The 26,797-nt window shown below is 45.3% G+C and overlaps 1 protein-coding gene across 1 annotated transcript in view; it reads left to right on the plus strand.

The window, feature by feature from the left end:
- LOC144501720 (dynein axonemal heavy chain 17-like) overlaps positions 1 to 26,797 on the plus strand; it is an 832,067-nt gene that overhangs the window by 484,402 nt on the left and 320,868 nt on the right. Inside the window, exon 49 of the mRNA XM_078225682.1 lies at positions 12,957 to 13,059. Coding sequence (XP_078081808.1) covers positions 12,957 to 13,059 — 103 coding nt within the window. The remainder of the gene's footprint in view (positions 1 to 12,956; positions 13,060 to 26,797) is intronic.

The raw sequence follows: 26,797 nt of genomic DNA on the forward strand, positions 1-26,797 counted from the left end.
TAAGTGCAGTGGGAGGCGGAAGATCCTGTGGTTGTGGTAGGTACTGTAGCGAGATCTTTCTCTTTACTCCACTAACAGGCCGGTATTTGGGGGTCTGCCAATAGCTGCGAGTGTCTCTCTCTTACAGGCCTTGAAATTTCAAAGGCCGGGGAATGCTGCACTGGGGCAACTCCGCAGGAGAGAGCGCTGAACCAGGTTCACCATTTATACCTGACCGGTAACCTGATACTTACATCACACAGCCATCCCAAAACCGCCACCAAGGCCTGAGTGGTTCTCTCCCTTGTCGGTGGGACAACGGCCACCCTGCACCCATTCCACTCGAGTAGGTCTCCAAGAGAGAGAACAGAGAGACTCTGTCCTTTTTATCTCCTGACCAGCAGTCTCCCTTGAGTGAGTGGGTTCGAATCGCTCAGATCACCCTCGGTTCTAGACTCCGGATTTATGGTAAGGGATATTGAAACTGTGACCTCGTCAGAGTGCGCTGATGAGAGAACAAAGGAAAGACGAACTCCAAACGCGTTTCAAAACTTAGTGATTTATTTAACAATAAAATCAACCACTCCAATACCCCACCGCACATGAATAAAACTTATACTTTATACTATCACTATGGGAGAAATGCTAACGGGTACAACGTAAAATCCCTCCCCTTGCCTCAACCTCTACCTATCCTTGGGAGCTTCACAAGGTTGGCTGGGATACTCACAATTCTAAAAGGATTCCTTTGTGGTGGGTTCGAAACTGGGCTGCTGTTGGTCTTCACCTTTGCACATCAGCTTGCGATTCTGGAAGAGAGCTCGGTCTTGCTTGTCTGCCTCTCGGCTTGCGATTCTGGAAGAGAGCTCGGTCCTGCTTGTCTGACTCTCTCTTGCTTGTCTGCCTCCCTTGATCTTAACTTCAGCCCAATTTAACAACCAACTTCCCTGCCCCCGTAGGTGATTTTCAAGGACAATGGGCTTCCGATCACCGGCAGTCTCGGTCTTAATTGAGTCAAGTCCAAACACAAAAGGCTGCAACTGCCTTGACCCCCCGTGGGTCGTTATTTTAATGTCTTCTTGATGCTCCTCCGGAGCTTCCTGAACGGTATCCCATTAGAGGGATGGGTCTGCTTGTCTTCTGTGGATGGGCCGATTTCTGTGGCCATTGACTCCCTGCTGGTCTGTTTACTGTCCATCTGCTGGCCTCCATCTCCCTTTGTCCTTCTGATGATTAGATCACTGGTGTGTCTGCCTTTCTGGCCACTTGCATATTCAGGGGGCTCACACCTTTTCCTTAGCACAGTCCACAGGCAGGTTATGTTTGTCCTGCCGAGCCTTCTGGGAGGTTTTTTATCAGCCAGCAGCCAGAGTTGGCCACTTATAAACTGTCAGGTTTCTCCTGAGTCCTTTTTAAAATATGGAGGATTGCCCTGAGACTTACAGTACCAATGACATAGGTAGAATAAGGATGTTGGGGAACTTGGGGAATTAAATATGATGTCTTGAGGAGTGTACATATTACTGAGAAGGAGGTGCTGGAAGTCTTAAAGTGCATCAAGGTAGATAAATCTGCGGGACCTGATGGCGTATATTCCAGGATGTTGTGGGAGGCTAGGGAGGAAATTGCGGGTCCCTTAGCCAAGATATTTGAATCATCGATAGTCACGGTGAGGTGCTTGAAGATTGGAGAGTGGCAAATGTTGTGCCTTTGTTTAAAAAGGGCTGCAGGGAAAAGTCTGGGAACTACAGGCCAGTTAGCCTCACATCTGTGGTGGGTAAATTGTTGGAAGGTATTTTGAGAGACAGGATCTACAGGCATTTAGAGACGCAAGGACTGATTAGGGACAGTCAGCATGGCTTTGTGAGTGGAAAATCATGTCTCACAAATTTAATTGAGTTTTTTGAAGGGGTAACCAAGAAGGTAGATGAGGGTAGTGCAGTTGATGTTGTCCACATGAACTTTAGCAAGGCCTTTGACAAGGTACCACATGGTAGGTTGTTGCATAAAGTTAAATCTCACGGGATCCAGGGTGAGGTATCTAAATGGATACAAAATTGGCTTCTTGACAGAAGCCAGAGGGTGGTTGTAGAGAGTTGTTTTTCAAACTGGAGGCCTGTGACCAGCGGTGTGCCTCAGGGATCAGTGCTGGGCCCACTGTTATTTGTCATTTATATTAATGATTTGGATGAGAGTATAGGGGGCATGGTTAGTAAGTTTGCAGATGACACCAAGATTGGTGGCATGGTGGACAGTGAGGAAGGTTATCTCCAATTGCAGTGGGATCTTGATCAATTGGGCCAGCGGGCTGACGAATGGCCGAGGGAGTTCAATTTAGACAAATGCGAGGTGATGCCTTTTGGTAGATTGAACCAGAGCAGGACTTACTCAGTTAATGGTAGAGCGTTAGGGAGAGTTACAGAACAAAGAGATCTAGGGTTACATGTTCATAGCTCCTTGAAAGTGGAGTCACAGGTGGACAGAGTGGTGAAGAAGGCATTCGGCATGCTTGGTTTCATCGGTCAGAACATTGAATACAGAAGTTGGGACGTCTTGTTGAAGTTGTACAAGATGTTGGTAAGGCCACACTTGGAATACTGTGTGCAATTCTGGTCACTCTATTATAGAAAAGATATTATTAAACTAGAAAGAGTGCAGAAAAGATTTACTAGGATGCTTCTGGGATTTGATGAATTGAGTTATAAGGAGAGGCTGAATAGACTGGGACTTTTTTCTCTGGAGCGTAGGAGGCTGAGGGGTGACCTTATAGAGGTCTATAAAATAATGAGGGGCATAGACAAGGTAGATAGTCAATATCTTTTCCCAAAGGTAGGGGAGTCTAAAACTAGAGGGCATAAGTTGAAGGTGAGAGGGGAGAGATACAGAAGTGTCCAGAGGGACATTCTTTTCACACAGAGGGTGGTGAGTGTCTGGAACAAGCTGCCAGAGGTAGTAGTAGAGGCTGGTACAATTTTATCTTTTAAAAAGCATTTAGATAGTTACATGGGTACGATGGGTATAGAGGGATATGGGCCAAATGCGGGCAATTGGGATTATTTTAGGGGTTTTTTTAAAAATAAGGGCGGCATGGACAAGTTGGGCCGAAGGGCCTGTTTCCATACTGTAAACCTCTATGACTCTATGACTGTATAAGGATGGAGGTTCTGTGTGGGCAGTTTCAGGAGTTTGGTATTAAAATAAAAAAAAGAAACTCCAAGGTTATAATCTCTGGATTATTACCTGAGCCACATGCAAACTGGCGAAGGGTGCATAAAATTAGAGAGATGAATATGTGGCTCAAAGATTGGTATAGGAGAAGTGGGTTTCAGTTAGTGGGGCACTGGCATCAATACTAGGGAAAGTAAGGGCTGTACCATTGGGAAAGCCTACATCTGAAACGTGCTGGGACCAGTGTTCTTGCCAATCACTTAATTTGGGAAATAGAGAGGGTGTTAAATTAAATACTGGGGATAAGGGTTCAATTGCATGGAAATTTAGGAAGTCAAAGTTAAAGAAGGTAGGAGTACAGATTAGTGATGCATCTGAGTGTCAACAGATAGCAAAAGATAGTGACAGATCATATGAAAGTCATATTGCACCAAGGACTCGTGCAAGAGTCAAACAAACTTAAACGCTTTGTATCTGAATGCACAAAGCATTCAGAATAAAATCAATGAGTAACAGTGCAAATTGAGTCAAACAGGTATGATATAGTGGCAACTCAGATGTGGTTCAACAATATTTAGTATTTCGGAAGAATGTGCAGGAAGGAAAAGGAGGTGGTGTAGCTTTGTTATCAGTGCTGTCGTGAGAAATAGTATAGGTAATGGTGTCCAAAACATAAAATAAGTCTGGGTAGAAATAAGAAATAGCAAGGAAAAGAAGTCCCTGGTGGGAGTAATAAATAGATCCTGAAACAGTAGTTCCACAGTGGCGCACAAAATAAACCAAGGAATACTGAGGGCTTGTAAGAAAGATACGGCAATAATCAGTGGTAATTTTAACATGCATAATAGCTGGAATAATCAAATTGACAGGGGCAGCCTCAAGGCACAGTTCATTGCATGTATTAGAGATTGTGGGGAATGCAGAAATAGCTGAGCCAATAAATCAATATTTTGCCTCAGTTTTCACTGTAAAAGGACACCGGTATTATTCCAATAGTAACAAAAAATGCAGGGGTTATCAAAAAAGAGGAACTTAGAACTATTATCGTCACTAGGGAAAACGTACTGAGCAAAATATTGGAATTGAAGGCAGGCAAGTCCCCTGATGGCCTACATCCTATGGTCTTGAAGGAAATGGTGTTGGGGATAGTGGATCCATTCATTACAATATTCCAAAAGTCCCTGGATGTGGGAATGGTTCCAGTGGATTGGAAAATGTTAATATAACTCCCTTATTTAAAAAGGAGGGAGGCAAAATGTAGCAAACTATAGGTCAATTAGTTTAACATATTATTGGGAAATTGTTAGAGTCCATTATAAAGGAAGTAATAATTGGACATTTAGTCAAAATGCAATCCATTAGAATCAGCATGGTTTTATGAAGGGTAAATCATGTTTGACTAATTTGCATGAGTTCTTTGAAGATGTTACAAGCAAGGTGGATAATGATGATAATGTGGATGTATATCTGGACTTCCGAAAGGCACTTGACAGGGTGCTGCACAAAAGGTTAATACACAAGATGAGTTCATATGGGATTAGGGGTAATTTATTAGCTTGGATAGAAGATTGGCTGACCAAGAGAAAGCAGAGAGTTGGGATAAATGGGGTGCCACAGGGTTTGGTCCTATGGCGCCAACTATTCACAATCTACATTAATGTTATGCATGCGGGGAGAAGCCCCTTTAAGAGGACAAGTTAGGTGACTCGGGGTGTTGGGTGATCTGCCCGGGAAACCCACCTCCTTACAGCAATCGAGGACTGGAGTGCAAGGAATACAGTTCATCAATAAACCCTGAGGCTTGCCTTTCCATGTGACTTCTTTGGAGCAACATGCCCTGGTAGTCTCAGACTTAACAATTAATTATTTGGAATGCAGGGATCGTAAGTAGGTACAATAGCCAAATTTGCAGATGACACTAAAATAGGTGGGATAGTAAATTGTGATAATGAAATAAATTTACAAATCAATATGAATAGAGTTAATTGAATGACACAAAGTTTGGCAAATGTTAACATGGATAAGTGTGAGGTTATCCATTTTTGTAAGAAAAATACAAAGGCAAATTATTATCTAAATGGAGAGAAACTTTTTAGTGCTTCATTGCAGAGGCATTTAGGTGTTCTCATGCATGAATCACAGAAAACTAGTATGAAGGTCCAGCAGGTAATAAGGAAGGCAAATGGAATCTTGGCATTTATCGCTAAAGGAATAGACGATTCAAGTGGTGAAGTGTTGCTGCTACTGTACAAAGCATTAGTGAAACCGCAGTTAGTTGTGTACGTTTTTGGTCCCCTTATTTAAGGAGGGATGTAGTTGCATTGGAGATGGTTCAGAGGAGATTCACTAGATTGATTCCAGAGATAAGAGGTCTGTCTTGCAAAGAGAGATTGGGCAGTTTAGGTCTACACCTCCTAGAAGTTAGAAGAATGAGAGATCTAATTTAGGTGTACAAGATGATGGGGGGTATTGACAAAATAGATGTGGAAAGGATGTTTCCTCTTATAGCACAATCCAGAACAAGAGGTCATAGTTTTAGGAGAAGGGCTAGCAGATTTAAAACTGAGGTGAAGAGAAATTATTTCTTTCAAAGGGTCATGAGTCTGTGAAAGTCACTTCCCCAGTGCATGGTGGTTGAACTTTGTAGCGGTATCCCCTTTTTAACTCCATTCGTGGGCTTATCTCAGGTTTGGTTCTCCGTTACCCAAACCCCACCAATGCTAGAGTGATTCTCTCTCTCGCCGATGGAACAACGGCCACCTTGCGTCTACTTCACTAGAGTAGCGCTCCCAAGAGAGAGAAAAGGAAACTGCTGCCTATCCACTACCTGGCAGCCTTTCCTGAGTGGGCGGTTTCGAAGTGCCCAGGGTACCCTCAGTTCTAGACTCCGGAATTATGGTAAGGGATATTTAATATTGTGACTTGGTCAGAGATTGTTGGTGAGAAATTGAAAGATCAAAACGGACTCCAGTGGAAGTCAAAGATATATATATATTTGTTAAAACATCAAGGTCAAGATCACCAAACACCAGGAAAACAACACACAATGCCTTATGCTCTATAAGACTACAGCTATGGAAGGAATACTAAAACGGACACAACGAGAATGCTTACTTTACACAAGTTTACCAGTGTCTTAAACTATGAAAGGTGCATGCAAAAGCGCCCCCCCCCCTTTCCCCAAAGCCTTATCCACTATGATGATCTCGGGAACTTCGCGAATTACCAGAGGATACTCACAATCCTAGTTTAAATTGTTCTGTGGGCTTTGGGCTGCGTGCTGGAGACGAACGAGAGGCAGCCAGGAACAGGAGAAGAGAGTGGAGAGAGGAGAGAGATGGCCGGCCTGACCATCCTTTTATATTGTAAAACTTGAATTTTTTTTTTCCTGCCAACTCCGCCCCCTTCCAACCGGCAGTTCCACAGACAAAGGCTTGCTAGTGTTATCTGTAGTTGTGATCTTACAGTCCATAGAGACCAGATGATCCCATCCCAGGTAATAGGTCTCTTGCTGTCCTTTATTGTTCCATCGGAGATCGTTTAATCGTTTTCCCATTATGGAAATGGGCTTCTCCTCGCTCTGGGACAAGGCCATTATCACCTGTATTGAGTCCAGACCAGGTGTATTGTCTTGCTGCCGGCCGAGCCTGGTGATGTCGTCAGTTCACTTTTGTGCTGCTGATAACCTAATCAGCAGTCCGTCTGGTTTCTGGCTGCTTGCAATTTTTGGACTGGGCCCCTTCACACACACACGCACACACACACACACACACACACACAGGCTGGCTGAGCTCCCTGGGAAATTTTTGGTCAAGTCCTGCAGCCAAATGTGGCCACTTTCACAGTTCTTTAGGGTTCAAGTCCTTTTCCCAGCTCATAAAAAGGCCTGAGTTGCCCGAAAAACTTACAACTTTGAGCAAATTTAAGGAAGAGGTGGACAGATTTTTAATTAGTAAGGGGTTGAAGGGCTATGGTGAACAGGTAGTTAAGTTGAGTTGAGGCTGAGATGATATCAGCCATGATTGTATTAACTGGTGGAACAGGCTCAAGGGGATGAATTGCCTACTCCTGCTTTTAGTTCTTATGATACTTATGTTTCTTTTGATTGGATGGTGGATGTGTGGTTGTCGCAGTTTCAAGGTGTGAAGGAGTTAACAGGGAGGGATCGGTGAAGTCAATTGTGGTCACGTGGGGTGTGAACTGAGGGTAGCTTGGGTATGAGGACACAGGGAGTGTTACAGGAGCAGAGATTCAGTCGTGTGGGAGGATGAGAGTGTGACGATGTTGTGTAAAGAAGGGCTGAGGGTTGGTGGTGGGGATATGGGATATACACGGACCCATGGGGTTGTCAAGATGAGGATGGACAAGTCAATGGTACAGAGGTGGGGTTCTCAGGGAGGAAGAGTACATGGACATTGATTTGAATTTTATTGAAGGAAAAGGGAGAGGGTTGAAGGTTAATGGTAGGGAGGTTGAAAGTTATGCCAAGAGGTCATTGGTATTGGGGGATAAATTGTGGGTGACTGGAGGAAGAGAAATAGAGTTGGAGAACATGGAGAATGTGACTACCACATACTGGTCTGTTTGAAATGATGAAGTGCCTCATAGTGGAGATCTTGAAATGTTGCATGGGATTTGGGCCAGTGGGTGCACAGAGATGCAGGTTATCTCAACTAAACAACTGTTAGGGAACCCCAGGGTGTAGCATTGACAATGCAGGAGACCTGAAACACATGAGATTTTGAAGAACAAAGGCTCAGGATGCATGAGACAGTACTTGCATATGAGTCAGAAGGCCTTTGGCACATGTAATGACTCCCAGCAGATGCCTCATTCCAGGGTATTGGGTGTCTGCAGGAAGAGATGGGGGTGAGGGTGATTGTTGAGCCTAATAAGGGCCATGCTGAAACAAGACAGTCGACATTGCTGAAGTGAAATTGATTATATTTACAGTTCTCTAATTGTGACTTCAATTGTTCACCCATGCAACCAGTTGTGACTTAATCTTTCTTGATTTTTCTTTCACTACTACTTCTAAATGCTCCGCCAACATCCACAGTAGGAGTGAAAGCAGCCTGGTGACCAGTTGACCCTATTATTTTGGATGACTTTGGTGGCCATCAGGAGGGCTCCAGCTTACTCTGCCTTTCCTGCTCTCAGCCAGCTGCTGTCGCTGTGACACAGGCCAAGACTGAAGGGGTGTGTTAATTGTCCCTTTAAGGACAATATAGCAGAGTAAGGGTCACTTGGTTACCGTAGTGGAGTGCAGATCTGTGTACATCTCCAGCAGAATTTGGTAGATTAAGATCTCTATGGAATCTGCAATCCACCCCATGGTGACCATGATGCAATGCACAGGTTGGCACACTTGGTCAGCCAAGAAGGAGACGGACTCCCCCAATTCATGTGCCATCCTGTTGAGGGTCTCCAACACCTCTGCCTAATGTTGCTTTGTCCCTTGCTGCTCTCCACTGTCAGTTGGAAGGTTAATTCCAAAGATCCTTTATCGGACTGGAGACCCACAGATGCTTCATCCTCAGCACTCATCCAAGTGCTGGTGAGCTTGGCTGACCCTTGCTGCCTCCTGCTGTGGACACATGTCTGTGCGATGACCACTAGAATGTGAGACCCTTTCTACATTGGAGCTCATACCCACCAAGGTTTCTGGGCTGATGGAAGGTGCAGGTGTCTGTTGTGACATCTCTACAGTTGTACATCTTGCTTCTTGTGTCCTTTGCTTACTTCTCTCTGGTCTTGGACTTGTGCTGAGGCCTGACTGGGATTCTTTTGGCTTTGGCAATGGTTTCGTCCTAGTGCCATCTGTAAATATGAAAGGAGAATGTGAGTGACTGCATGAGTTGTCTCCAGCATGGAGGCACCCTGAGGTTTTTATCCCAGAATGCATCTTTACTGGGTGGAAGCCCAAATATAGAAACCCCATCTCCAATTGCCTGGCCCTGCTCCACACCTGTCAGCTGGGCTTCTCTCTCCTCGAACTTTGTCAGATACTTCCGATATGGTTGACCCCCTCTCATCTACACACATCCTTGCCAGTTGTGGCTTAACTTAACTGCTCAAATACAACAGAGAAAAAGTGTTGAAAGGAATTGCATCCATTTGTACAAAACAATTTTGTGTTCATTTCTCATATTTCCACTCTGAGCCCAATGGTTTGTGTGGCATAGCATCAATGCATTGCATTTTGTCCAGAAGGGCTGTGGCCAGCACCCTACAGAGTGCTGAGCTGAGCTCATCCACAAACGAGGATAAGGCTCAGAGAGGTGTATAATTTGCAGAGGTTGCTGGTATCCTCTGTGTCTGTGTCCCCCCACCCACCACCCTGCGACCAGCTGTCTATTAGAGGAAGAAGGAGGCACAGTGATCACTCCACGACAGACAGATGGACACATACACAAATGTGGGAAAGGAGTTTCACAATGTCTACCCCTTTTGCACTCCTCTAATAAAGGAGGGATAAGAGAAAGAAAGGGGTATAGGGCAAGCTCACGATAAAAATAGAAGTTATGGTTTTACCTGAGTTCAAAAGTCAAATATTGTATTCCTTCAGAATGTGACAAGCTGATCTTTCTTTCCAGAAGTGAGGATTTCCATGGTGGAAGATGGTTCAAGAGATGTATTAGTCTTGCAGGCACAAATGTACATTATTATAATGTTCCAGTAATTCATAGTGTAGATGAGATTCAGACAACTTTATACCTGGATATGGGCTCTTTCTGCTGCCACTTGAGATAGTAAATGGTAGTCATAGAGGTATACAGCCTGGAAACAGGCTCTTCAGCCCAACTTGTCCATGCCGCCCTTTTTTTTTAACCACTAAGTTAGTCCCAATTGCCCGCGTTTGACCCATATCCCTCTATACCCATCTTACCCACGTCGAAATGCTTTTTAAAAGACAAAATTGTACCCACCTCTGCTACTACCTCTGGCAGCTTGTTCCAGGTACTCACCATCCTCTGTGTGAAAAAATTGCCCCTCTGGACCCTTTTGTATTTCTCACCTTGAACCTATGTCCTCTAGTTTTAGACTCCCCTACCTTTAGGAAAAGATGTTGACTATCTAGCTGATCTATGCCCCTCATTATTTTATAGACCTCTATAAGATCACCCCTAAGCCTTCTACGCTCCAGGGAAAAAAGTCCCAGTCTATCCAGCTTCTTATAGCACAAACCATCAAGTCCTGGTAGCATCCTAGTAAATCTTTTCTAGTTTAATAACATTCTTTCTGTAATAGGGTGACCAGAACTGTACACAATATTCAAAGTGTGGCCTTACCAATGCCTTGTACAATGTCAACAAGATGTCCCAACTCCTGTATTCAATGTTCTGACCAATGAAACCAAGCATGCCTAAGACAGGCTTCTTGCTTGGGTGTTGTCTTCTCTTCTGAGGTTAAACAGTGGCTGCCTGAGTTCAGTTCTACATGGTAATATTTCTGATGATACTACGTCTTTGAAAAATGCATTTTAGTTATGTTTCTTGTGCAAGTTTTGTTTTCGCAATTTTTTTTATTATTAGTGCAGCTGGGTCTGTAACTGGCATTTTCTATTGTTCCTGCATCAGCATAATTGCAAGAATGTTTGTTTTAATCTGGAGTAATGCTGTTCTGTTCTTAGTGCTTCCCCTTGCAGTTTTGCAGAGTAGGACTTGATTAACAGAGTAGATTGATTGACAGAAAATGTGAAGTGACTGGGTGGAGCTGGGCTTACACAGAGAAATTTTGCTGCTTGGAGTTGTTAGAGAGCAGTGCCTCTCTGTAGTTGCAAACTGGAATCTGCCAGGAAATCAGATTCTGCTGTTTGAAGTGGATTGTTCTCAGAGATTCTGCTGTGAGAGTCAGAAGGCAGGTGTCTGTCTGGATCTCTGTCCAGAGGTTTTAAAAGGCTGGAAACCTAGCATCCACGTTAGCATATCTGTTTTTGGTGCTGACTGGTTCTGAAAAAGGAATTTATGTCTATGGGGTCTGCTTACAATTGGAAGTTTAGAGATAGTTAGCTATTAAGAATTGTACCTTGTCATGTTTAAGCATTGAAATTGGTAAAAGTTATATTATAACTGTATTCTTAAATAAAATTTGTTTTGATAAGAGCTTCCTAGTGGGTTAATTAAATCATACCTGGAGCAGGACACCTTGTGCTCACCCAAATGCCAAAATCATAAAACGTTAGGGTCTAGGCTAACTTCATAACATACCTTGGAGTTTCTGATTTGGTCCCTAACAATATTACAGGTTCTACCAGCTTTGGGTAGTCATGTGACTTCCTGCTTCTTTTCCTGGGTGTTGGGCAAAGATGGATTTTCCCAGGATTGGAATCTTGAGGTATTTTATAGAGGAGTCAGGGTCCCTTTTGTCCTTTGCAGACATACCGTCCCCATTGGCTGGAATTCTTCTTGAGGTATTTAAAGATCCTTTGTGCAATTCCAGGGAGGAGCATTAGTGCTTTTTTTAAAGAAATAATGGTCGGAATTCTTCCGAAAAAATTCTAAGTGCCGAATTCACATGAAAACTGGAGTAATTCACACTGTTCTTTTCAGTGGGAGTTCAGGGAAGAATCTCCCATACTCTGTGCACTGCAGAGTCCACCAGCGTGAATGTCATCAGAAACTAGGAGTTGAGGCCTATTCCCGCTGGAGAGGCTGAAATCAGCATGCTGAGGGGGCCACCGCATGCACCGATTTGTCAATGTCGAGATCAGCGCATGCACAGTGACCCTACACTGATGGCCTCCCGATTGCTGTACAACCCGATCGCTGGCCAGCCCTGCGACCTCCGCATTGCCAACCTTCCCATGGCCTGATCGCTGGCGCCCATTCCGATCTCTGGCACCCACTCCCCGACGGTTCAACAGTTACCCCCCCAACAGTCCTAACCCCTGCTAACCAAGCAGTGCCAACCCCCCCAGCAGTCTGCCCTCCCCCACTCCAGCCTGCCCTGATCACTGGCCTCCCTCCCTCCTCCACTGATCCCGACTGCAGAGTAGCAGTGGGACCCCCCACCCCCACCGACCGCCCCCGAGGCTCCACCTCCCATCAGGCCTTACCCCCTTGGCACTGCCCCATGCCTGATGGGCAGTGTCAAGGTGCCCCCTGGGCAGTGCCAGAGGGCATAGACTGGCACTGTCAGGGTGCCAATGTCCAGCGGACAACCCCCTCCACCGCCTGACCCTCTGGGAAGCCCCCAACTGCCCCCCCCCCCTTCACTCCAGCAGGGTTGGTCACTAGTTCCCTGAAAGTGGGAAGCTACTGTAAACCCCGCTGAAGTGAAATACTCTGGCAGAGTGGGAGATGCCAGCGGGCATGGAGACTTCTGACCCGGGCCCGCTAATTGCATTTAAATTATATTAAAATTAGATTAAAAATACTTACCCCCCCCCCCCCCCCAACCCCCGCCGATTTCTGACATGGAGCAGATACTGCCGCTAATTTGTTTGCGTAGCAGGATGGGAGAATTGCCCTCCATCAAATCTCCGATGTTTAACTGAAGGTTAGAAATTCCTTGGGAAAAGTCATGGCAAATTGACTAGTTAAGGGAAAGTTGGTTCATTAAAAGAATACAATAACTTTAGGGTAGATATATACTTTACATCCTGTCACCTCTGACAATATTAGTACATCATTCTAAAAATGTCTTGTAAGGAAAATATCTAATAAAAACACCAGTACACATAATTCTGAAAGCCAATTAAAACATTAAAAACTGACTAGTTTACTCCAATAATAATCTTAATGAAACATTGCAATGTAATGATTGAATTAATTTTTATTTAAATCACGTACATATTTTTCAATTAGGTATGACAAGATCAAGTTGACATTAAAAGATATTCACAATTGTCAGTACGTTGCCTGTATGAATCCAACGGCTGGCAGCTTTACAATTGATTCTCGACTTCAGGTAACTAATTGTACATTTATATTTAGGTGTAATGTTGTTCATGATTTGACAGTGGTTCAGATATTCCTGCGCCAATTGATTCCTCTGTATTTTCCTCATTCCTAATTAGATTACATCACAGTAAGTAAATGCATTGGAAGTAGCACAGTCAATGGCCAGTATGTTCTGCATAAAATCTTGATGGATTCTACCACTGTTACCATGATAAATTTTGTTGTTGCTATCTTTTTTTATTTATTCATGGGACATGGGTGTCACTGGCTGGCCAACATTTATTGCCCATCCCTAGTTGCCCGAAGGCAGTCAAGAGTCAACCATATTGCTGTGGCTGTGGAGTCACATGTAGGCCAGACCAGGTAAGGACGGCAGATTTCCTTCCCTAAAGGGCATTAGTGAACCAGATGGGTTTTTCCGACAATCGACAATGCTTTCATGGACATCAGTAGATTCATAATTCCAGATATATTTTATTGAATTCAAATTCCACCACCTGCCGTGGTGGGTTTCGAACCCTGATTCCCAGAACATTTACTCAGTTTCTGGATTAATAGTCTAGCGATAATACCACTAGGCCATCACCTCTCTTCCTTGTAAGGAAGTCTTTATTAACAATTAACAATGGAGAAGAATCCATACTTGGTCCCAATATATATATTTACAGAGGGAGGGAGAAGAATCCATACTCGGTCCTTGTACATTGCTCCTCATCTCTAGTCTGACCCCATCTTAAGGTCATGAGCCTTCTTAAATTACCATATGGGGGTATTGTACTCAGTCTCAGGTTGACCTTTCTTCCTTCATCTGCAAATTTTGCACGATGGATCAAAGATCTTTAGACTTTATCTTATCTCTACTCCTTCAAAAAATTATTTGCTAGAAAGTAGAACCATCATTTCACTTTTGAAAAACTGTGGCCAGCGTTTTACTGTCGATAATGGAAGGCTGCAGCAATACAAGGCTGCAAACAGTGCAAAATGATTTTGAGTCAAGCCCTCAACATCATGAACCCTGAACTCCATTTTGCATGGGACAGATGGTGAGCCAGATGGGGACTCTATTCACCATCAGATAATGAAAAATTGATGGACAACATTTTATAAGGCATGCATAGTCCACCAGGGAGGGATCAGAGCCTTTGCAGCTTTAAAATGGCAGCAAGGAGCTGGTTCTGAAGGTGCCTGCTAAGCTCATTGAGGCATTTAACTAACTAAATAAACATAGAGTGGTAGACAGCTGCAGGGGATTCAAGAGCCCTTCAGGAACATACAATCCTGGCAATGTCATCTTTGGAGAGGTGTTTAAGAGAGGGAGAACTGCGTGGCTTTTCAACATCCACTGGAAAGGTACTGTCATGACATCATTAATATTCAGGTTGGCATGTTCTATCCTGATGGTGGTTCCTCCAGCAAGGAGGTAAACAGAGAGAGAGAGAGGGAGGGGCAGGCAATTGCCTACCAACTTCAGTAACCTGCTGGCCATCTGCAGGGACGGCCACAAAACAAATTGCGCACAGATACCTGCAAGGAGGCCTACATATCCAGTGTGCAGAGTGTACATACAACAGATGAGGTAGATTTTTTAAAAAATTTATTCATGGCACATGGGCTTCACTGGCTGACCAGCATTTATTGCCCATCTCTAGTTGACCTTGGAGGGCAGTTGAGAGTCAACCACATTGCTGTGGACCTAGAGTCCCATGTAGGCCAGACCAGGTAAGGATGGCAGATTTCCTTCCGAAAAAGGACATTAGTGAACCAGATGGGTTTTTCCGACAATCGACAATAGTTTCATGGTCATCATTAGATTCTTAATTCCAGATACTTTTTATTGAGTTCCAATTCCATCATCTGACGTGGCGGGATTCGAACCTGAGTCCCCAGAACATTAGCTGAGTTTCTGGATGAATGTCAGAATGACTGTGTTTTGAAGATGACACCTGTCCCAAGAGCCCATGAGACATGAGAGCGACAGACAGATTATGAGCTCGTTATGTTGGTGGGTATTGATGCTGGTAGCTCTCAATGTCACAGTGGCTCTGAATTTCTGCATCTTGGGCTCATTTCAGGGGCCCACTGGAGACATGTGCAGCATCTCCCAGTCAGCTATACATTATTGCATCAAGGTTGTGATAAATGCATTCTTCAGGAGAGCCAGTACTTCAAGATCACAATGCGGACAGTGAAGCTGAGAGCCAGAGACTTTGGCTGGATTTCCACAGCATTAAACAAACGCACATGGCTAGCTGGATCCCCCCCATCATATTAGAGAGGATTTCACTCCCTCAATGCCCAAACTGGTCTGATCATTGACAGAAGACCCTGCAGAATGTATTTTTCTGGGAGCAATCTTGATGTTACAGTATCTTGCTTCCACTGCTTTTGGCTCACCTAGCAGGCCTGCACAGATGGATACGCGTCCACAAGAGTTACCTCCTGAAGAGATGATGGATGACACTAGTGAGTAACCCGTGGGCAAAGGTAGAAGAACACTGTAATAGAAGACACTCAAATGACCAAAGCAACTATTGAGCAGACTAATAGTATTCTCAAATGAGAGCTAGGTGCCTGAACTGGTGGTGCCCCACCACAAGGTTCTCCCAGATTGTGGTGATCTGCTACGCTTTACGAAACTTGGCTCTGCCTGCTGAATGCATGGTGGAGTATGAGACATCCTCAGAAAAGAAGATAAGCAGGAAACCAAAGAGGAACTGTAGTCATATGACAGGCCTGTGGAGCCACTTGAAGGAATCCAATATAATGTTGCTAGGTAGGCTCAGCAGTCTGTTACACTTGGGCGTTTCTGCAGTGCCTCACCTTTTTAGCCATCTAGACAAATGAAGATTCACATTCTAAGCACACTGAAGTCATTTGCCTCTGCAGGAAGCCAAATGCCTTTGACCAGTAGTGGTTTTTCAGCAGTCCATCAGATCAACAGACGCACCATACGGTCCTTAGGAGCCCCTGGGTCAACACTTCCCACCCTTGCATTACCAATTTGGTTACCATCATGGCATTGTGACAGTCATAAGCAAAATTTGGCATTTGTTAAAGTGACATTTGAACATATTTAAGGGCTTCATGGGTGTCATATGAAATTAAATGAAGTTACAGTGCTTAAATCTCGAGTGCTGCCAGCTGCAGTGGAAGGAGGTTGCTGCCCTTGGCAGCTGTCCTCTGGCTGCCTGAGACTGCGAGGGCATTGGCGTGCTGAGGGGTTCGTGTACAGATTTGGGAGCCTTCTTTATTGCTGTGGCTACCTCAGGCATTGATGTAACTGCCAGAAGGTCTGAGGAGATGATACAACATCAGGAATATAGTGGGGTATAGATCAGTTGCAGATATGGAGAAATGGCAGATGGAGTTTAATCTCCGGGCAAGTGTGAGGTTCTGTACTTTAGGAGATCAAATGTTAAGGGTAAGTATACAGTTAATGACAGGACCCTGAACAGCATTGATGTGCAAAGGGTCGTGAATGTAGCCCAGTCCATCACTCAAACCAACCTCCCATCCATTGACACTATCTAAACTTCCTGCTGCCTCAGAAAAGCAGCCAGCATAATCAAGGACCCCACGCACCACAGACATACTCTATTCCACATTTTTTCTGTTGGGAAAAGATTCTAAAGTCTGAGATCATGTACTAACCGACTCAAAAACAGCTTCTTCCCAGCTGCCAGCAGATTTTTGAATGTACCTACCTTGCATTAAGTTGATCTTTCTCTACACCCTAGCTATGACTGTAACACTACATTCTCCACTCTCTCCTTTCCTTCTCTATGTACTGTATGCTTTGTCTGTATAATGCGCAAGAAACAATACTTTTCACTGTATACTAATATACGTGACAATAATAAATCAAATCAAATCTTGTGATTCAAGTCCATTGCTCCCTTAAAGTGGCCACACAAGTAGATAGGGTGGTAAAGAAGGCGTATGACACGCTTGCCTTTATTGGTTGGCGCATTGAGTACAAGAGTCAGGATGTCATGTTGCAGTTTTATAAAACTTTGGTTAGGCCACATTTGGAGTATTGCATTCAATTCTGGTCACCACATTACAGGAAGGATGTGGAGGCTTTGGAGAGGGTGCAGAAGATGTTTATTAGGATGCTGCCTGGATTAGAGGGTTTGAGCTATAAGGAGAGGCTGGACAAACTAGGTTTGTTTTCTCTGGAGTGGCAGAGGCTGAGGGGAGACCTGATAGAAGTCTATGAAATTATGAGAGGCATAGATAGGGTTGACAGTCAGAATCTTTTTCCCAGTGTTGAAATGTCAAATACTGGAGGACATGTACTTAAGAGAGAGGGGGAAAGGAGATGTAAGGGGCAAGTTCTTCACACAGTGACTGGTAGGTGTCTGGAACGTGCTGCCAGGGGTGATAGTGGAGGTAGCCACGATAGGGACTTGTAGATAAACACATGAAAATGCAAGGAATAGAGGGATGCAGGCAGAAGGGATTAGTTTAATTTGGCGTCAGGTTCAGCACAACATCGTGGGTTGAAAGGCCTGTTCCTGTGCTTTGCTGTTCTATGTTTTAACATCCAGAGAGGAGACCCCAAAAGCATCCTTCACAAGGCACAATTGAACCTCCCTGCTGAAATGAAAAGGATGAAGACCCCAGTGATGGTGACTTCAGTGTCTTCCCTCATGCCTTGCCACTGACCCCTTGTACTCAGGGACAAGACAGTGACAGGCAGATCGGTGCTCATTTCCAGCAAGCATCAATTGGTCTGCTGGATTTCCGTCTTCATGAGAGTCGTCAGTGTCTTGATGAAAAGGATCCATGAGAGAGGGAGATCCTGCCATTCATGACCTGGATGCACTCTTCCACATTTTGAGTCAGTGCACAAATACCTTGAATTTCTGTCAAATCTTCACATCTCCTTCTTGTCTTTCAGCATCTTCTCCTTGCGTATGACCACTAAGGCTCCATTGTCTAGTGCTTCCGCAGTGTTCAAATCAATTGAGCCTAATCAATTAATGAGTGCACATATCTACACTGGTGGAGGGTATGAGACAAGGATATGATGTGGCACAACCTTGACCAACGTGTCCTGGAGATCTCCGCTGAAAAAAGATCAGACCCAGGCAACCCACCACAAGTCATAGTTGTCTGTAACTGAGACACATGTCAGCTACTTGGAATGTAACCATCCCTTATGCTTGCCTGCTGTCCACTGCCACCCCTACTCCCCCCTCCCCCATGCTCATTTTTGAGGTGACTCACCCTTCTTACTTGATGCTCTAGTCTTCCCATCGCAATGGAATTGGATCCCTGATACCCAGCCATCTGTAAACACACTTTCTCCATTGGTGTCAGTATGGCATTCAGGGGGATGCCATTACCTTGTACTTGCTGTGGTATTCTGTATCCTTTCCTTTGGAGACACATGAGAATGGTGTCAAAGAAGAAAGGGGACAGCTGCTAATGACTCTGCATGCTTGCTGCAGTCTTGAGACTAATGTCATGCATTTGTCAATCTGACACTTAGCAGCATCTGTGTATGGGACATTTATGTCATGTTTCTACCCTGAACAAAGCTGCAGCCATTTCCTCCATATAGTGGACTCTCACTCCCCAACATCTACACGATCACACCCAACCCTTTGCTGTCACCACAAAAGAGTGAAGTAGAGCATTAACCTACTTATACCACTGGCTCTGTGTTCTCTCAGTGACCCCACAACTATCTTTTCTCTGCTACGTCCCAAGCAGGATTAGTTCATTAGGTGGGGAGTTCAACTCCTTCATCGTCCAAGGAAGAGAATATCCTGCATGGCCCAAGCAGCCTGGAGGAAACATGTTGGAGTCTTTGCTGAACTATAGAGCTATCTGCGTTCTTACCTCAACGTGGGTCCAGAAGTGGGTTCCACGGGTTTCATGGTTTGCCTGATTTTTCCAAAGAGAGTTTAAAGGGGTGCTTTTATGGCAGCTGGGAGTGGTCTGAGGATGAAGAGGGGTTTTCCTAGGATTCATCCATGAAGAATGGGTGGTGACATGATGATTTCACAGAAGTGGGTTCCACGGGTTTCATGGTTTGCCTGATTTTTCCAAAGAGAGTTTAAAGGGGTGCTTTTGTGGCAGCTGGGGGTGGTCTGAGGATGAAGAGGGGTTTTCCTAGGATTCATCCATGAAGAATGGGTGGTGACATGATGATTTCACAGAAGTGGGTTCCACGGGTTTCACGGTTTGCCTGATTTTTCCAAAGAGAGTTCAAAGGGGTGCTTTTGTGGCAGCTGGGGGTGGTCTGAGGATGAAGAGGGGTTTTCCTAGGATTCATCCATGAAGAATGGGTGGTGACATGAAGATCTCACAGAACCCTGGACTGCCAGAGTATACAGACCATCAAGTTGGCATGTCCACACTTGTGCAAACCTTTCATTGTAGTTGTAGACCAGCTGAACATTGGGCAAATGCAATCCCTTCATGTGGATGAATCTCACTGATCCTGAAGACTGTCTTGCTCAGTTTCCTGAAGACCATACGAGTGCAATTGATGATGCCACACACCTGTGGAAATACAAACAAACAAATTGAACTGTGCTGAGGCCAATGTCCTAGCATTCTGCATAACTAGAGAAGTAGAGAGTTTTAAACTAAATAGTGGGGCTAAGGAATCAAATGTCGGAAGATGTGGTAAACCGAAGAATAGAGACAAGGCAAGAGAGATGGGTACTAATATGGGAAATTATAAACAGGCCGGGATAAGAAGGAACAGAGTAAAAATCGAGGAATAAATTGGCAGAAAAGGCTAAGTGCTACAAAAATAATAAAAGGCCAAAACTTAGGGCTCTATGTCTGAATGTACGTAGATGAACTGATAGTGCTAAGTACAATCTGATAACCATTACAGAAACATGGCCATCAGATGACAGACTGGCACCTGAATATTGAAGACTATGGTTCTGATTTTACCAAACCTTCACGCCCGTTTTCGGGTGCGAAATCGCGGTAAAGTTGGGCGTCGGGCCTTTAACGCGATCTGCACCCGAATCTGGGCAGATTGCGCCTAAACTCATTCATGGAATGTATTAGTGCTGGAAGGGACACATTTATTTCCCATCCCTTGATGGGGTCCGGCCTGCACCCGAATCGGGCGGTGCGACGATTTAAATGCATTTGCATGCATTTAAATCGATTTAATGAACCGCGCGCCCAACTCGACCGCCAAATCCCACTTTACCGTCTTCTGGCCCGATCCGCATCCGCGCTGTTACCGACCTGCAAAATAAAAGTCTGAAGTCGCCGCTGCAGCCTCCAAAGAGCGGGATCAGAGACTGCAACGGCTCTCTGACCCAGGTCATCCTCTGGTCGGGGCACGAGGAGGGGTGGGAGGAGGAGAGGGGGTGTGACGTCTCATCCCCTGGGGGGGAGGGGGGGTGGTGGGAGGAGAGGGTGTGTGACCGATCATCCTCTGGGGGGGGGGGGGGGGGGGTGGGTGGGAGGGGAAAGGGTGTGACATATCATCCTCTGTTCGGGGGGGGTTCCGCTGCCAGTCTGCGGCCGATCCCTCCTGGCACCATCACTGGTACACTATCAGCCACAGATTACTCTTCCCTGCAGGTGCGAGAGAGCGGGAGAGATGGCTGTGGCTGGTAGTGTACCAGTGATGGTGCCAGGAGGGATCGGCCGCAGACGGGCAGCGGAACCCCCCGACCAGAAGATTATACGTCATACCCATTCTCACCCCCCCCCCCCCCCCCCAGGGGATAATACGTCACACCCCCTCCCCCCTGCCCCACCCCCGACCAGAGGATGAACGTCAGAGAGCTGCTCTTTCAGCTTTTTCTTTTGTGTCCTGGCACTCTGTCAGATTTTTTTCAAACTGTGCATGCGCAGTTCAGAGCTCCGATCGGTCCGTCAGCGCTAAGCCCTGCACACAGCGCGGATTGGGCCGGAGCCGGCAAAACGCGTATGGGCGCGCTGCAAAGAGGATTCCAGGCGCGGATCTATTTGACGCCCGGATCCGGCACTTAGACTCAAAATGGTAAAATTACCCCCCACGTGACATTTAAGAAGAACAGGAAGTTCAGAAAAGGTGGAGGGGTGGCTCTGTTAAATTAGTGAGAGCTGAGCACATTTGAGAGGGATGGTCGAAGTTCAGGAAATCAGGATGTAGAAGCAATTTAGGTTGAGATGAGAAATGATGAAGGCAAGAAGTCACTTGTGGAAGTGGTGTACATGCTCCCTAATTGTAAATACATGGTAAGTCACAAGAGACAGTGGGAATTTATCAGAAAGATACGATGATAATCATGGGGGTTTTATTCTACATACAGATTTGAAAATTCAGATGGGCAAACTTAGTGTACATAAGAATTTCACAGAATGTTTTCAGGATAGTTTCTTAGAATAGCATGTTCTGGAGTCAACCAGAGGGCAGGCTATATACAAGACCTGATATTGTGCAATGAGGTGGGAGTAATTGATAAATCATAGTAAAGATACCCCTCGGATGCAGTAATCATAATATTAATGCATTTTACATTTAATTTGAGGGAGAGAAGAGTCTATCTAAGACTATATTGTAAACTTAATAAGGGTAACTAAAAGGGCATGAAAGTGGAGCTTGCGAAAGTGATCTGGCAAATATGCTTAAACGATAGATCAATCGATGTTCAGTGGCAGACATTTAAAGGGATATTTCAGAATACATAGAACAAATAAATTCCAGTGAGAAAGAAAAATTACAAGGGAAGGGCCCATCATCTGTGGTTAACTAAAAAAGTTAAAGACAGCATGAGAAAAACCTAGCCAGTAACATACAAGGTGGGTAGTAAGAGTTTCTATGGATATTTAGTGATCACTGGTCCTATAGAAAATGTGTTTGGGGCAATGGTAATTATAAGTAGGGCTATGGCGGATAAATTAAACAGGTATTTTGCATCTATCTCCCCTATAGAGGACATCAGCCACATCCCAGAAATAAATTACAATCAGCAGGAAAATTGCAATCAGCAGGGAAGTGTTATTGAGCAAATTCTTCAGTCTGTGTCTTCATAAATCCCCTGGTCTGGATGGACATTTGATTTGAGTAAAGTTTTAGAAGTATAGAATGAGAGTAAAAGATAGGTCCTGAATGAAGTGGCTAATGAGATAGCTGATGCACTGGTTTTAATTTTCCAAAGTTCCCTAGATTCAAGAAAGGTTCCATTTAGATTGGAAGATAGAAAATGTAACTTTATTCAAAAAAGGAGGAAGATAGAAAGCGAAAAACTAAAGCCCAGTTAGTCTAATATCTTCCACAGGGAAATGTTAGAAACCATTATTAAATATAACAGGGCACTTAGAAAAATTCAAGGCAATCAGGCAGAATCAACATGGTTTCATGAAACATGGGGCCTGATTTTACCAAAGCAGATCGCGGCTTTACCGACACCCGATTCGGGCGTGGGTCCAGCCCGCGCCCGAATCGGGCGGCCCAATGATTTAAATGCATTTGCATGCATTTAAATTGACTTAATGAACCGCACACCTAACTCTACAGCCAAATCCCACTTTACCGTCTTCTGGCCCGATCCGCGTCCGCACTGTAATCGACCTGCAAAAGAAAAGTCCGAAGTCGCCGCTGCAGCCTCCGAAGAGCGGGGTCAGAGACTGCAACTGCTCTCTGACCCAGGTCATCCTCTGGTCAGGGGGGGAGGGGGGTGGGAAGAGAGGGGGTGTGATGTCTCATCCTTTGGGGGGGGCGGGGTGAGAGGAGAGGGGGTGTGACGTCTCATCCCCTGGGGGGGGGAGGGGAGGGTGTGTGACATCTCATCCTCTGGGGGGGGGGGGGGGGGGTGGGTGGGAGGGGAAAGGGTGTGACATATCATCCTCTGGTCGGGGGGGGTTCCGCTGCCTGTCTGCAGCCGATCCCTCCTGCCGGAGTGGACGTGCGGCCATACCATCCCACAAAACCTTCAGGATGAAGCGATTCCTCGCTAAGAAGATGAAGCAGAACCGGCCGATTCCACAGTGGATCCGCATGAAAACCGGCTACAAGATCAGTACAAGTCCAAGAGGAGACACTGGAGAAGGACCAAGCTGGGCCTGTAAAGGGATACAACATCACTGGTACACTAACAGCCACAGCCATCTCTCCCGCTCTCTTGCCCCTGCAGGGAAGAGTAATCTGTGGCTGGATGGACATTTGATTTGAGTAAAGTTTTAGAAGTATAGAATGAGAAGATGATCGTCAGAGAGCCGCTCTCTCCGCTTTCTGCTTGTTCTTTCTTTCGCGCCCGTGCGTGCTCTGTCAGATTTTTTTCAAACTGCGCATGCGCAGTTCAGAGCTCCGATCAGTCCGCCAGCGCTAAGCCCCGCCCACAGCGCGGATTGGGCCGGAGCCGGCAAAACGCGTATGGGCGCGCTGGAAAGAGGATTCCAGGCGCGGATCTATTTGACGCCCGGATTCGGCACTTAGACTCAACGGTAAAATTCCCCCCATGGTTTCATGTTTATTGGAGTTCTCTGAAGTAGTAACAGGTGCTGTGGATAAGGGGGAACCAGTGGATGTAATTTCCTTAAGATTTCTAGAAGGTAATTTATAAGATGCCACAAAGGTTATTGTGTAAAATAAAAGTTCATAGTTTAGGGGGTGACATATTAGCATGGATCGAAGGTTGGCTAGCTAACAGGAAACAAAGTTGACATAAATGTTTCTTTTTCTGGTTGGCAGGATGTGAATAGTGTATGCCACAGGGATCAATGCGGGGGCCTCAACTTTTTGCAATTTATATAAATGATTTGGAGGAAGGTACTGAAGATATTGTTGCTAAGTTTGCAGATGTTACAAAAATAGGTAGGAAAGTATGTTGTGAAGATGATATAAGGACATAGGATAAGAGAATGGGCAATAATCTGGCAAATGGAGTATAACATGAGCAAATGTGAAATAGTCCATTTTGGCAGGATGAATAAAAAAAGCAGCTTATTATATAAATGGTGAGAGATTGCAGAGCCCTGCAGCTCAGCAGCCAGTGTTGGAGGTGAATCCTCCTGCCTTCTGTTCCTGTGTGGCCCCATGTGTCTGAAATTATATGCACTACCCAACTCTCTCAAACAGGGCTTTAGTTATTTGCAAGACCCCATTCATCTAGGTTTGCTTTCAATCCTTAGAAGGAGGCAGAAGTGAAGAAGTTTATGACCACAGTGACTAAATGGCTACCAGCAGGACATGCAAATAGTGTTGTGAGGTGTGAAATTTTCTGCATTGAGGGTACAATTCTCAGTTAGATTCAGACTTTTGCGGCACTGGTTCTCTGACATGTCCAGGTGGTTTCTTCCTTGGCAGTATACACAATGCTTCTTGGTATGGCCTCCATTGCTCCCTTGCCCTGCATTCACTTCCTTTGCCTTCCTCATGCTTGGGGTTCTGGATCTGCTGCTGAGGGTGTTGCCTCTACTCATTACTCAACCCAATCTCTGAAAACCTTTAATCCCATGTCCAGCAATTGCTTTGTTGGCTCTCAGCTACCCCCTCAATGATTACTGAAGCCCCTGCCACTTCCCATGGCCCCACGATCCCTGAAAGGTCATGACTCCCTCCACTGCTGAAGTGCACATAGAGTACTCTCTCTTTGAACTCTACACATCCAGTGGTGACTTTGTAATAATGGCTGAGTTCCCCACTCAGAAGTGCTCCCATTTTTGGATCCATTATCGAATGATGCAGTCATAACTAACTAGCTCCCCACTGTATTGTCACCTCCTTACAGCTGGACTGTTCCAGATCTATGATGTGAGCTGTATAGCCCCAACAAAACTTCAAACTAGCCTGTGTTATCCATCAACAAGCCTGCTAACGAGATCAGTTGGCCATCCAGCCAAATTGGTCATGTTTCCAGGTCTAATAATTGAACCTACTGAGCAAAATTTCTAGTTAGCAAGACCTGACATCAAACTTGCACACTGGCCGAAGTTTCACCCCCACCTGCCACCACACTTTACCTCCACAGGCGCTAAGGCGATGCACCTGTTAAAAATGGTGACCAGAACCTGATACTGGGATACTTGAATCCATTCCTTGTGCCATCAACTTCCATCAATGCAGGATTAGAGTGTGGGTGGAGCATGTTGTGAGCCTGCACCTTGCACTCCTGACCTGGTTGGTTCCATTGTGGAGATAGGCATCTCCTAGCGCTCTAGATTTTTTGTCCTGTTAAGTTCTGAAAGTCTTACCCGTGCTCCACATGCCAAATTATGCCTCTTCACCCATCCTAATGGCCCCTTATGACCTCCATGCCAAGGGACTTCCATGCCCATTCACCTCAACGCACTTTGTACAAAACCAGTGAACATCTATAGCAGCAGCAGCATGTACAGAATTGTTAAAAAATAGTAATCCATTCATCGTTTTCTCCAAAAAAACTGTTTTTAATTCAGCTCTTATAAAAATCATCCGGACCTTAGTCTAAAAATCATCCAGACCTTAGTAAAAACAGCAGAAACTGTAAGTACTTGACACTTGGGCTGCGATTTTCCAGCCACGGTGCACCTGATGCAAATTGTGCTAATCTGGGAACATTGTGTGTGGGCCTAAAGATGGATTTTGCACCTGGTGCCAAAAGATTTGCAATCTTCCCGGTCCCTTTCTACTGGTGCAAACAGAATCTCACCCAGAGTGAGGCTGATTAGCATAAGATTGACTTGATTTCAATCTCATTAGCGGGTTTGGCACATGATCATCCCCCTCCTGTAATGTTGCTATCTTCCCAGCGGAAAATCACATGGGCGCAAATCACTACTGATCTCTTAAAGTGGGATCCAGGTGCCATGGATTGAGAGGGTGAGAAAGGAGGTGAGTACCGCTTAGCACTAACTTCCAGAGTGCAAAAGAGGAAGTCAGCCGCGGCCATGGTGCGGGGTGAGGTGGGGGGCCTTCAAGGGTGCAGGGGCTTGGCAAGGAGAGAGGTGCTTGGACTTGCCCGGATGCCCTCAGGTTGGGGGTTGTTGCTGGGTTGGAGCTCTGGTGCTGAGTATTCTCCCTGCCTGCTGAAAGACCTTTGAGGGATTTCATGAGGTCAAGTTCAAATTCCACTAATGTCACACTGGTTACTCTGCTATCTATCTTCTTGAAAGGCCCTGTGGTTTATTTTTGTTATTCCACCACAAGCTCCACTAACTGTTACAAATACAGGCATGATGGCCACGTCGGGAGCTGCTTGGAGGTCATTGGAGCCCCCAGTGTTCAGGGTAATGCTTGGGCATTGCCCCCCTGGCAGTGCTGGGCACTTCTAGGGTACTGGGGGCAGAGCCTGGGGGCCTGGAGGCTCAGGCCTTGGGAGAAGGAGAGGTGGCCTTATGAAGGGGGACCCATTGGGAGGGCCCCAATACCACGGATCTTTGTTGGGAGGCCGGTAGTGAAACATCCCTTCAATAAAAGTAGTGTGGGGTCGGGTGTCCCCGCTGTCCTCAATTTCAATTTGAGATCTGTAAACGTGGTGCCCGATCTCAGTCTTGCTGTTTAAGCCCTGTCCCTCTCTGGTGTGAAACTTGCCACTCTCTCAAAAAATGACTAAGCATGGGATGATTGCGATTTGATTCTCGCCAGACATACCGGTGTGAATCGCACCTGTTTTCTTGCCCAAAATGACAATTCTGCCCTTTATTTTGTAATTAACAAAATAGACCTAAGAGCCCAAGCTGCCAATCAAGCAAGGCTTTCCCTTTTAACAAGCTAAGGGATGTCTGGGCTCTCAGCCAAGAATTCAGAATGAGACTTGGCTGAGAGCTCAAATTTCTATTATTCTGTTGAA

Source organism: Mustelus asterias, chromosome 12 (genome assembly GCF_964213995.1).
Source record: "Mustelus asterias chromosome 12, sMusAst1.hap1.1, whole genome shotgun sequence".
Lineage (NCBI taxonomy): Eukaryota > Metazoa > Chordata > Chondrichthyes > Carcharhiniformes > Triakidae > Mustelus > Mustelus asterias.